This window comes from Aethalodelphis obliquidens, unplaced genomic scaffold, assembly GCF_003676395.1.
Source record: "Aethalodelphis obliquidens isolate GAN/ISIS:26980383/991018 unplaced genomic scaffold, ASM367639v1 scaffold25, whole genome shotgun sequence".
Lineage (NCBI taxonomy): Eukaryota > Metazoa > Chordata > Mammalia > Artiodactyla > Delphinidae > Aethalodelphis > Aethalodelphis obliquidens.
The window spans coordinates 13623341-13636695 of record NW_020837969.1 but is presented as its reverse complement, the minus strand read 5'-3'; the positions used below and the strand labels follow the sequence as shown (position 1 = coordinate 13636695).

General features: G+C 38.5%; 1 protein-coding gene across 2 annotated transcripts in view; it reads left to right on the top strand.

Moving 5' to 3' along the window:
- The window catches only part of PDLIM3 (PDZ and LIM domain 3), a 30258-nt gene extending 17040 nt beyond the window's left edge, over positions 1-13218 (top strand). The window contains exons 4-8 of one of the 2 annotated variants that reach the window (XM_027122653.1): positions 2115-2182; positions 6887-7150; positions 8750-8877; positions 10778-10889; positions 12253-13218. In XM_027122653.1, the coding sequence (XP_026978454.1) occupies positions 2115-2182; positions 6887-7150; positions 8750-8877; positions 10778-10889; positions 12253-12442 (762 nt within the window). In that variant the 3' untranslated portion in view covers positions 12443-13218. Of the gene's footprint in view, positions 1-1547; positions 1736-2114; positions 2183-6886; positions 7151-8749; positions 8878-10777; positions 10890-12252 lie in introns of both variants that reach the window. The other variant, XM_027122652.1, reaches the window with a different exon arrangement.
- The last annotated feature ends 137 nt before the right edge of the window (positions 13219-13355 follow it).

Genomic DNA, 13355 nt, shown 5'->3' with positions numbered 1-13355 from the left:
GAGAGAAAAGCTCCTCTTTACCACATCACAGATTTTCAGGTACCATGAGATTTGGGGCAGCTGGAGTCAAAGACGCTGCAGGGCTAGTATTTGAAGCTGCACCCCATTTGCCTTGTCATAACTACTTTTCAAGTGGGCTTTGCCAACAGGCCTAGATGGGGGAATAGGAGTGTGTGTGACAACTGCCTGCTCAGGAGAACCAAAAGGAAGCGGTGTGCTGCTTGGGTCTCTAAAGGAAGTCATTGGTGTTCTCTGGTATCACCACGCAAAACTGTGGTTCCACCCCTAAGAAAGGAATACAATCTCTTTTCTTAAAAGCACCACCCCACACCTTACTCACCTACAATGACAAGAAAAAAAAAATGATACGAATATTACAAGACCTTTTTATTCTTTTAATCAAAACAGTCTCCATTAACCATTTCAAATAGTCATAAATGTTTGTACCGTTTGAGATCCGTGTGAGACACTGGTGGCACAGTCAAAAGTAAAGGAAGTTGATGTGAACGTGTGAGCAAAAATACTGTAAAGACTGATCTTACTAATTCTGCCAAATGAAAAGATTTGGAAAGAGAATCAGCTGTGTGTATTTCAGCATTCCCTTTTGATTTTCTTCTGTTGCTTAGAAGAAAAAAAAAGTTTAATGAACTTTACAAAATTATAAATCTGTATAAAAACTGGAAAACGTGATTCCTACATTAGAAGACAGTAATACAGAGTTTCCGATCATTCAGGCATGTTTCACACCCAGGTTTAGGAGTGACGTTTGGTCCTTTTCCCAAAGCAATGAAGTGAAAATCCTTTTGTGAATCATATAAATTAGCTCTCTCTAAATTGCTCACTTAAGTCTTTCTGGGATTAGAGTAAACATGAACGCACAACATGAAATCATCACAATAGAAAGGGAGGGTTTTCTATAAATGTTATTCCTGCTTTCATAAGGAAAGTCTTTTAATTCCTATTATTTTTTCTAAATTTAAGGTTATATCTTAATGCAAATTAAGAATTTTGTTTGTTGTAGGAATTAAGAAAAAAACTTGGATTAGTTATAATGATTCAGTACAGTTATTCATAAATGCTCACTCCCTTTCTGATTGTTTTATTCTCCCGTTTTCTAAAATGGGGGAAATTTTAAGATATTACTAGAAGAGAAAGCATATGTAAGTTCTACTTAAGAAAATGTTAAGTAGAATAATTTTTCTAAGCCAAAAATCTCACTTCTGACACAAAATTTCTGGATTCAAATGAGTCTTATGAGAATTTCTTAAAAGCTCTAGATGTAGAAGTCAGTAGGGAGCAGACAAGAGGTATAATATTCGAATTATTTTATAATATTTCAAATAAGGTCAGTTCCTTTGCACCTGAACATTTGGTGGGTGATTACAGCACATGTAAAGTTCACGGCAAATGCAGTCCTCCCTTAACCTGGCCATCAATCTCCTAGAGGTAAAGGAACCCTGATTAACAAGAGCGATGCTGTTGATTTGCGCGTTAACGGCTTTGTTGTGCATTCTGTGGCTCTGTGTATTTTGTCTGCCATTGTACAGGAGTTCAAACCCATTGGTGCCGGGTACAACAGAAGGGCCCAGCCTTTTGTTGCAGCAGCAAACATTGATGACAAAAGACAGGTAGTGAGCGCTTCCTATAACTCACCCATTGGGCTCTATTCAACCAGCAATATACAAGATGCGCTTCACGGGCAGCTGCGGGGGCTCATTCCTAGCTCACCTCAAAAGTAAGTACTCCACTTGGTTTCTGGCCACCATGTTCTTAATGGTGATAGTATGACTTCTCTTCCTTTCAAAAGTCCAGCTCTTGCTGTTTTATTTTTACTTTCCTGAAGGCACGATCAGATTTTTATCTTAAAGACAAGCATCTAGAACATGGTTCTAATGTTCTGGAGTCCAATCTGCCAGTTCCCGAACATTTAGTGAATAGATGGTTAAAAGGAAGAAATCGCTCTGGTTCCATCATCACCCTTCTTAGTCATGTCAATATTTGGTGGTAAATAATCCTTTCTGTATGATTATTGTTCATTTAATTTTATCTAAATATATATACATATATATATTAGTCTTCCACTGAGGGACTTTTTTAACCCTTTGTTTTCACAGGATGTGAACTACTTTGAACACAAGCACAATATTCGGCCCAAACCTTTCATAATTCCAGGCCGAAGCAGGTCATAAAGCTTTAAGATTGTGAAGTTTGGAGTGCATGCATCTTTAATAAATCCTACTAATCACCAAGACACATAACTCTTAGGTGTTTGGAGTGACTTTTCTCATTTTGAAGCTTATTTCAAAAGCAAAAGAAACAAATTCACTTAGCAGAGAAGAGAGTAAATATTGACCAGATTATAGAGCTGTGAAATATTATGCAATCCCTGTGTGTATTTATAACTGATACCCCTGCCATTCTGAGGATCCCATCCAGAACACAGTGACCTTCTGAGGCTGGCAGGAAGGCCCAGGCAGCAGTCACAAAAATGAAAACCAGCCCCTGGTCAGGAGTAAGGCAGCAGGTGAGGCAAACGTGGAAAGGCTGGTGTAGCTTTCCATGTTTGACAGTCTCTGATCATCCCATCTCAGCACCTAATTCTCATTGCACCATCAGAGCCCAGTGCGTAATCCCACTCATTCTAGCTCTTAATAAAAATAAATTTGTGTTCTTATGGATACTTGCAAAGGAAGAGAAGCCACTTGAAAAGGAACTTTTCCACTTGGGGAAAATAAGTATAAGGAAAGAAAGAGTTGGAGGCAGAGAGATTTACTGGGTTACCCTCATGGATAACTGTGCACACACTGGAATAAAAATGAGCAATATCTCTGCTTGTCTGTCAGAGAAACAGATCATCTTCAGATGATCCTTTTCAAATCTTCTCTAGAAACTGAATTCCAACCTACGAGGAAAGAAATTAATGCTCTGTCTTGCCACATCAGGAAATAGTGACTTCGGGAAACCTCAAACCCATTCCTCTGACCTCAGCTACATCAATCAGCCCAGAGGAAGGAAGTTGGGGGTTAGGCTGGATCAAGCCTAACAGGTTAGGATCATTGAATAATGATCTACATCACGTGTCACTAATAGGGGTCCATAGGTGGAGTCAATTCACAATGTTTTATTTAACCCTCCCGTTTTTAAAAATACTGAATTTAAGTTTAAGATGGAACCTCTACCCTCTAACTTGCCAAAATGCCCATCATGCCTTAGCGTATGATACCTGGCCCATTTTCATATATGTGTGACCCTCCCGGCCTCTGGAGACATCTGAGTTTATGATGCCTGCTGTGGATGGTCAGCCATCACTTGATACATGATTTCCGTGTGCAGACCTTTCTATAAGCTACAGTCAGGGCTAGAGGATTACCTCAAAATAAGTCAGACAATTTTGTGATATCAGACTCAGAAAGAAGGAGTGGAGTAAAAGAGCAGGAGAAAGATGCTAAAAAGGCAATGACTACCAAATACATCTGCCCCCACTACATATTATATCCCCAGCACCCAGAAAAGGGGCTGGGACAGAGTACATGCTCAACAAATGTTCATGAGATAAAGGAACAAAAGCCCAAGAGTACCTAATCAGACCTCCTGAGTAGCAAGAAGAATCAAGAGCTGTTACCCTTCCCTCATACTGGCAACTCTGAACAATCCTTTTTTTTGCTTCTCTTAGTTTTTGCCTCCTTCATATTCCATTTTCCTCTGTATCTTTTCTCTATTTCTCCACATTCAACAGCTTCCCAACACCACTCTAAATAATATTAAAAAAAACTGGATTAAAAGTTAAAATGCTCTTTTGCTATTGAATAAATAGATACATAATATATGCATCTTACCAGAGAAGCAGAGTAAAATGGATCTACTTGCACTCTTTTGAGCTTAGCATAATGGTAAGCTCACTAACTTGAGCTATAGGACTCCGCGAGGCTCAGATAAAATGATACATTAGAGTAACACAGATCTTGCTTTTGCTGAAGACCAATAACATTTAATTTTATAAAAATTCAGGGAAAGTCAAGGAGATTCAGGTATGTAATGCCCTTCTCTTACATTTTCATTTTAATTCAAACATGGTGATAATAATAAGCCACTCATAATTTTGTATTGTAAGCTGGTGCCTTTCAATCTAGCTAAATTTGGAAGAGGGGAGTGGAAAAAGAGATGAGAGGATCTGCTTAAAAAACAGGTACCAGTACACAAATCTTAAAAAAATTATAAAAAATGCTTCTATTATCCTTCCTTTCTTCCTGTGCCCCCTCACTATTTGCTCTAGCTTCTGAATTTCTTGTTCTTACCAAATGATTGTTCATCAAGGTGGAATTTTGAGTGGCTACTTACCAAGCAATAACTACACCATTAATAAACAACTTTTGAATCAGAAGTAAGTTGGAGATGCTAATATATTCATTTCCCTGGGTCTTACTATTAGTTAGGGTTCTTTCAATGGTTTCATCATAATTGAAGCATATGAAAAGACCAGTATTTTCATATGAAAATATGTAAATGTTTAAAGCCACAGCTATCATTAAAAATACATATAAGGCTAGATCCAAATGATAAAATACAATCTGGTGAGTGGTTTTTGGACAAGTCGCTTCTGGAAGCATGTCCCCAAGTCTATATACACACCAGGGAAGTTAGTTCTCTGTCTAATGATCTATCCAAGTGTATGAGAGTAATTGAGTGTATCATCAACCTTACAGGTTGCCAAGCCAGTAAGTCAATGTCAAGAAATCTCAATGGTATCTACCTTTCCAGGTCACAGGAATAGGTCATGGTGACCCATGATGATCTCCACAGTGACTAGAGTCCATGAAAACTATTTTATTTAAAGCATCAGTTCAAGAGCTCTTTTAAAATTGTCCCAGAAATTTATAAAAAGATAATTGTTTTTTGCTTAGGGTTTATTTCCTATCTATTCAATACACACGGGCCCCTAAATAGAATGATAAAGAAACTAGGAAATAGAAGACACAGTCTCTGCTTAAATAAAGTTATATACACAAGCATGCATGTATATAAGAACACTAATAACAGAAAAAAATGTAATACTAATTACAACTGTAAAATAAGGTATATCTGTAAGTTCTGAGCTGACCATAGTTTACTTCTCCACTATCTAGCACCATGCCTGGCACACAGTAAGGTCGAGTAGTTATAAATGCTTGTTGAAAAGGTTCACTATTTTGAGCCCAAGTCTCCCAATATTGAAACTCAGTGTTTCAAATCCCTAAATTACAATTTAATAAACTTCATTATACTGAGGTCAAATCAATATGATCCTGACTAAACTGCACCTATAACTGAAATGTTATTTCTATTCTTTTACCAACTGAAGTCAATTTCAGCATAGTGTTGAGCCTATGAAAATGGTGAATAAACCATATGACATTTTTGTATGTGATCAACCAATTTACTGATTGAGTTTCAAACAAGTTCTCAGTAGTTGGGAAGTGAAGGAGCAAGTTCATATATACCTGCCCGATTCAGTCTTTGCAGGTGGTTGAACTGGATAACACAACACACACAAAAATTTTAATTCATCTAGTGACATGGGTTGCTCAGACTATCCAGGCTGCAGCATTGATGAAGCCAGTAAAATCAATGCCCAATATATGCTTTTGGTTTTTGCTCTCTGAATGGGGCTGAGGTTGGCATTAGTGGCCCTAGAGAGTAAATGCAGGTATGCGGCCATACTTGAGCCCTCAGAGGACATTTTCAGGAAAACACACCATATAAATTCTTCTCTGCCTTCAGTTTACAGCAACACTAACCTGCAGGCGTGACTGAAGTTCACACTAATATTACTATTTCTTTTAGCTTTGTCTTAAATGACTGCGCTTAAAAAAACCCAATATATTCCTTTTCTCAAAAAATGCATTTCTCATGCTGCACTTAAAATGCATGCAGAAAAATGACTTTTTAGTCGTTGGCATCAGTTATGACTAACCTCTTATCCACGGAAAATTCTATTCATAGCGAATAAGAAATTTCTGTCGTTGTCCTTAAAGTTGCATGACTGGCCTTTCTGATGTTTTAATAATGAGTTGCCTTAAATTGTCTTTAAAAGGAAATGAGAAATATGCATGGAAATATATGTGTGCTTCCAAAATTTTACAAGAAGTAGCTATGTATAAAAGAAATCTTAGCTCTAAGTAGCATTCACAGAGTTTGAGATCACCTTATTTCCCCTCTAATCATTCATTTCAACGCGACAGGCATTTATTGGCTGTTACTAGAGCCTATATCAAATCACCGAACAATTTTTTAAAGTGTAGTCTTCACAAAATGAATGAATGAAAGTAGAAAAAATTAAAATAGTAACAATAAAATATTTACAAAATAGTCTTAAAACATAATTCTATCACATAACCTACAAGTTGCCAATTACTATTCAATTAAGGCCCAACTGCATTTCTGAAAATACTTCTTCTTTTGAAACGTTTAGCCTCAATATTTGATTGGATCTTCATGCTGCATACTCATATTACTATTTGTGAAGGATCATTCATTAATATTTTAGTTTTAAAAACTGCAGCTCAGAAATGTAAAAGGATGTCCCGCTAATGTAACTTCCCTGAGCCACTTCCTTTATGCACAGCTCTTTTTACATGAAGCCTTCGCCTCGTAGAACATATTGTCTAGTAGAACAGAGCCAAACAATGCAATATCACCTGTACCTTTTAATTTTGTTAAACGTTTTTCAATCATGAATTTTAAAATGTCTTCCCTTTTGAAAATAACTTCTAGCCAGAAATAAATATTTCTTTTTCATTTGATTTAATTCACCTCTTACTTTTAACCTCTCTGTACTTGTTCTCTGTGTTCTCCTGTCTGGATTTTCTGGTTCCTGTGTCATCTCTGTGTAACGTGGTCATTAACACAGTGGATGCAGTACTCCGTCCGGTATTGACGGTGGCAGTGGACGTAGCACCCCTTCTTCTGTCAGTACTCTTAGTACTATTTGCCCAGGTGACTTGAAAGTTGCTGCTAAGATGGCCCCTAACATTCCTTTGGAAATGGAACTTCCTGGTGTGAAGATTATACATGCTCAGTTTAATACACCTATGCAGTTGTACTCAGATGGCAATATTATGGAAACACTTCAGGGTCAGGTTTCAACAGCTCTAGGGGAAACGCCCTCAATGAGGTAATATGAGTCTTTTTGAACCATCGGCATATTAACATGGGCAATGTCAACTTTACTGGTGTCTTGTACACTGTCTTATCATTGAAAGAAAGCTTTGTGAAAAGCTTTCAAAAAAAATACTAAGGATTTATTGCAGATATCTAGGCCTAATGATAAGGGCGATTTGAAAAATTAACCAAGTAGAGTTTTATGTGACAGATCGCAATAAACTGAAATCATGGAAGGACCAAACGTATATGTCTTTTGAAAAACTGCAGTGTAGTTTACGAATGTCTGGTACAATACTTTTCAAAAGTGATTTATAATCTGGGATAATCTATGTTTCTCCTTTGGGGGTCAAAAACTGGGAAAGGGATGGGAGGTTCAGAGAAGTTTTAAAAGAGATGATACCTCTTTTCTCTTCTAATGGCATCTTGTGGAGAGTTAATTATTTTTCATTTAAAATTTTTGCCATGAATAAGGGTTTATAAGTGAATATCTCAAGCTACTGCTATAGACATTTAATTTCCATTGATCGCTATTTTGACTAATTTCTTCTTTATTATGCATATTTGTTCAAAGTACTTTTGCCATCAAGCATTTTCAATTAAAAAAATTTACTGTAAGATAAAATCTTATTACTTCTTTCAATATTATAGGGCCATTATAAAGTATGGTAATGCTTATGAGTGCTAGGTAACAATATCCCAGAGATAATTCGTGGGATGAATACAATGTGATAATAATACCATAATGTATCTCAAAGCCATTTGCAAGGAGTTTCAGATATATAAGATGATTACTTCCAAATATGACACTGGTAATAAAAATATGTGCAAATAACAACTACCTTTTCTAGATAATGCAATTAAATGACATAAAATAATAAAACAACTCAGTGCCTGACATGTATTTTTATTGTGGCTTTTTTTAATTGTTCATCATGAATATATCTGTAGAAAGTTTATTAAAATAAAGCTTCTATCATTTTTGTAAATGAATTATAATGTGGCTATTTAGTAGCCAACAAAGCTGACTTCTATGTGAAAGTTGCTACATTATGCACTTTCAAACACTGACAAGTTGAATTTCTTCAGTTTACAAGCAAAATGATACCTTTGTTGTCTACAGGAGTTAACAAAACTAAACCATACACTGTTGGTTTAACATCAGAAATGAATCTGAATTTTACTGACATCTTTATGACTGAGAATAATCAAACCAGGCTCACTCGTGCACTTTCTATCATGTGTATGTTGTCCTTTTTTTTCCTGAGAAAGGTTAATTCTGTTCACATTATAATTATATATCCATCAGACGTAAGCATTATTTTTTAAATTACTATTTCCTAACAATCACATTTTAGTTGCCCTCCAAAGGATTTTGCCACATGGAGAAGTGCTGATGTGACCCCCAGGTTAATTACTGATATTTTTAAGGCAACCCGTGTGAATTCACATTATATTTTTAGCTATTGATATAATAGACATTAACTTGAAAATACTGAATCTCTGTCCAGGAGTTGCTGTAAATATAGTGATCACTGCTTGTTGATATCTTGTGGCTTCTTGCACATACACACACTCCTGACGCTGTTTCGCAAACCATATTGTGTTTCAGTGAACCCACGGCCTCCCCAGTGCCCCCCCAGTCGGATGTGTACCGGATGCTCCACGACAATCGGAATGAACCTACTCAGCCTCGCCAGTCAGGCTCCTTCAGGGTGCTCCAGGAACTAGTGAACGATGGTAAGCAGTCGTGAACATCTGCTGAAACGTTATTGATAGAGGCTATTGGAAGGATCAGGGTGGGGGAGGGCAGCAAGCATAATGGGAATGAGAGTCTAAAAACAGATTTTAGGGCTTCCCTGGTGGTGCAGTGGTTGAGAGTCCGCCTGCTGATGCAGGGGACACGGGTTCGTGCCCCGGTCCGGGAGGATCCCACATGCCGCGGAGCAGCTGGGCTCCTGAGCCATGGCCGCTGAACCTGCGCTCCGCAACGGGAGAGGCCACAACAGTGAGAGGCCCGCGTACCGCAAAACAAAACAAAACAAAACAACAACAAAAAAAAACCCCGATTTTTATCAGTCATCAAATGATTCTTTGCTGAAAAGGACTTGGGTGGTGCTTGGTTAAGGAAAGGAGCTTCCAGACATATCCAGGTAGCCACCAACTTGGTGATTAAAGGGTGCTGAAGACAAATCCCATCCACAGTAGTCAAGGGCTGGCTCAGCTTATAGATCATAAAATGTTGCAAAATTTCTCAGCCTCCCCCATATTCCAGGGTGTCATGATCATCAAAATTTTAAAATAACACTGGAATGAACCCTTACTGTGCTCCAAATCCTGTGCTGAGTGCTTTGCACACATGGTCATTTAATCCGCACAATAACCCAGTGAGGTAGGAGCTATTATTTTCCCTATTTAACAAAAGAGAAAATGAGGCATAGAGAGGGTGGATGTGTACAAAGTCACACAGCAAGTAAGAAACAGAGTTGGGTCTCCAGCCCACTCCTGCTGTCTTCAGAGTTCATACTCTTACCAATGAGTTCAACTCTTACCAAGAGTTCAACTCTTACCAGTTCTTACTCTTACTCTTATCTTTTTCCACTTCCAAAAGATATACTGTCCTTCAGAAGTTGCACAAAAACGCAAAATGCCCCATTAATATAGCCACTATCAAAAAAAAAATGGAAAATGAGTGTTGGTAACGGTATGGAGAAATGGGGACCCTTGTGCATTGCTGATGGGGAATGTAACATGGTGCAGCTACTGTGAGAAACAGTAAGGTGGTTCCTCAAAAAGTTAAACATAGAATTGCCATAGGATCCAGAAACCCACTGCTGCATGTATACTCAGGAGAACTGCAAGCAGGGACTCAAACCAATACTCGTATACCAGCGTTCATAGAAGCATTATGCACAACAGCCAGAAGGTGGAAAGAACCTAAACGTCTATCCACACGTGAATGGATATACATAATGTGCTATATCCATAAAGTAGAGTATTATTCAGCCTTAAAAAGGAATGAAAATTCGGATACATGCTGCGACATGGATGAACCTTGAAAACATTCTGCTAAGTGAAATAAGCCAGGGACATAAGGATAGATATTGTGCGATTCCATTTATATGAGGACCCTAGAATAGGCAAGTCATAGACACAGAAAGCAGAACAGAGGTCACCAGGGTCAGGAAGGAGGGGGGAATATGGAATTAATGTTTCCTGGGTACAGAGTTTCTGTTTTGGATGATGAAAAAGTTCTCGAAATAGATATTGGTGATGGTTGCACAACATTGGGAATATACTTAATGCTACTGAATTACACACTTAAAAATAGATAAGATGGTCAATTTTATGTATATTTTAACCACAATTAAAAAAAGAAGAATGCAAAATGCCCTCTGCCCCTCTGGGCATTTTGTAACAGCTCCCTATGACAACAACTACAACAATTTTTAACTAATTTTGTTTTGTAAGGTCCCGTTTCAGAACAAATTATGTTTGAACCAGTCCTGCTTCTTCCTAAATGATATTGTGGGCGCAACTAAGAATTCCTCAGGTTAAAGTGCACACCTTAAAATAGAAGCAAAGTATAAACTGTTGCCAGCTGTTCCCCTGCCATAAATGGAAACACTCTGTTTTTCAGATGACCGTCCTGCTGGAACTCGAAGTGTGAGAGCTCCAGTTACAAAAGTCCCATGCGGTGCTGGCAGCACACAGAAGATGCCACTCTGTGACAAATGTGGGAGTGGCGTTGTGTAAGTTTCATTTTCAACCCCAAAATTCATCATAAATCTTGCTGTCAGTTCTCTATTTCTTGTACTTTAAGACTCCGTATATAGAAAAGGTTTTAAGTTTTATGAAAAACAAATTTCTATTCATTGACTTGAAACATAATGTCCACACATTTAGCACATTTTGACCAGAATTCCTTCGATGTACCCCCAAATTAGCATAGAATGTGAGTCGAATATCTTGACTTATAATTTCAGACATATTCTGGTGAAAAGAAACCACCCTAGAAGTATATTTAAAAAGTCATTTCCAAGAATAACTTCACTTCAAAAAGCCCTCCCTTTGTTAATGTATATAGTCTTTGAACACTTCCGTTTCTGTATAGTCTTTGAACACTTCCTTTTCTGTATAAACCCAGGAAAACAAATATGGGGGTCACCCAGTTATTAATTAAAACACATTATCTTTACGTGGTTTCTTAAGTTGCACAAATACTGAAATATGATTTTTAGACATAGAGTCAGCTTCCATTTCAAGGGACTTCATGTGTGAATAGCCACACTTGCCAGTTCAAACCTTCAAGTGAACCAGAGCATTTCAGTCTCTCCACCTCATGCCCCATGTGGTCACCTCTTCCATCCCTTTTTTCTGTTCCTATGTCACTAGCTCACACACTGAGGCACCATCTGTCCACTTACCCAGGACTCATCCCAGGAGGGCAGTGGGAGATAAGCCTGGTTACAGCACAGAAGGGGCTGTGAGACAGAGAAACAAGCAGGACAGGGAGATGGGAGCAGACAGGACCTCAAAACATACGACAGGTTGTGATGTTACACGAAGCAATGATTGCCCCCAAGTTGGAGTAAACTGCTTTGACGGTAGAGGCCAAGTCCACCCACCAGTGGAAATTCCATCTCTGCCCTTTGATCTGTTCTCTCTGTGTTCCATAGAATAGAGGCTGGATCACCAAGCTAGACAGTAAGCAGAGGGACTTTTGGTTGTGTAGACAACAACCTTGGCCAAAATCAGAATCCTTTGCAGAGGTGTCTGTTTTATCTGTATCATGTCTCCCTCTTTCAAAGAAACACAGGGAATGATCATGAAGTAAGGATCCTATCATTTTTCTAAAAAAAAAAAATCCTGTTTGAAAAAGATCTGAAAAATATTCACACGTCAACAACAGAGAGACACATGTGAAGGTTTACTATGGTGGTCTTGGCTCTCCCTGGCAACTACATCAGTTCCACAGCTGTGCCCAGCTTTGCAGCTATTGTTTCCTGAACGTGAAACAGATAACACCTGCCTTATCTGTAGTGCTGTCTGCCTTTGTATCATGTTTCTGGCTTTGTGGGGTTTTTTTCACGAGGCCTCCTTTTCCCCCAACAGTGGTGCGGTTGTGAAGGTGAGGGACAAGCATCGGCATCCAGAGTGCTTCGTGTGTGCTGACTGTAACCTCAACCTCAAACAAAAGGGCTACTTCTTCGTGGGGGGGGAGCTGTACTGCGAAACCCACGCACGGGCCCGCATGAGGCCCCCAGAGGGCTACGACACAGTCACTCTTTATCCCAAAGCTTAAGTCTCCGGCAGATGGAACATGCACTCACCCAGGCGCACCCTCACAGGCAGACGTTAACGGCTTGGGGCAGAAGTAGAGCAAAGGGCTGACTCCAAATCTAGAACCAAGCTTTTAGACACTTATCTCATTGTATCCTCAGGAGAAGGAATGGGCGGCAGATGCCTGCTCTAACAGAAACATACATTCAACTGTATTTCTCTTTGGGGCTAGCAATAACTTAATGAAATTTAGAGCAATAATTTTTATGTCACACTCTATATTTTACATTTATAATATGACCGTCAAACATGTAAACGTCAAGATTTTAGGGGGAGTCTAATTGCCCTTCCTTAACCAGTTGATTTTGCAATTGCAGTACTTACGACAAATGACAATCTTGTATTCTAAGACAGCCCTGCAGGTGTCTGTTATCTGTTTTAACTATAATAGTGCATGTCAGGGAGAAATTCCCTAGATCTCTCTAGTTTCATATTCAAACAGTTATACTACTGGATGCAGCATACATAATAAATAAATAAAACATTTTAAAAATACCTAACGAAGTGGCACTCAATTAATTCAGATAAAATCAACATTCCAATGAGAGGGCCCAGTCATATCTCGTCGTGTACACTAACAACTCAGGTATTTTAAGAAAAATGTGGCTTCTTTAGTTTTCATAACTCATTCACTCTTCTGAGCCCACAATTTCTGCTGATAGGAGGGGAAATTTTAAATGTGCTAGTTAAAGGTGATGCAGTCTCTTTCAGATTAAAACAGTTTCTGCTGCTTTGAAATAGTCTCTTTCATTTTAAATGTCTCTTTCAGATAAGTATTCAAAGTCAAGGTTCAGACTCTATCAAGGCTAGTTCTTTATTCTCAAGGCTGACCACCACCACCTTCTCCTTCCCAAGACGGCACCTCCAAGAGGAGA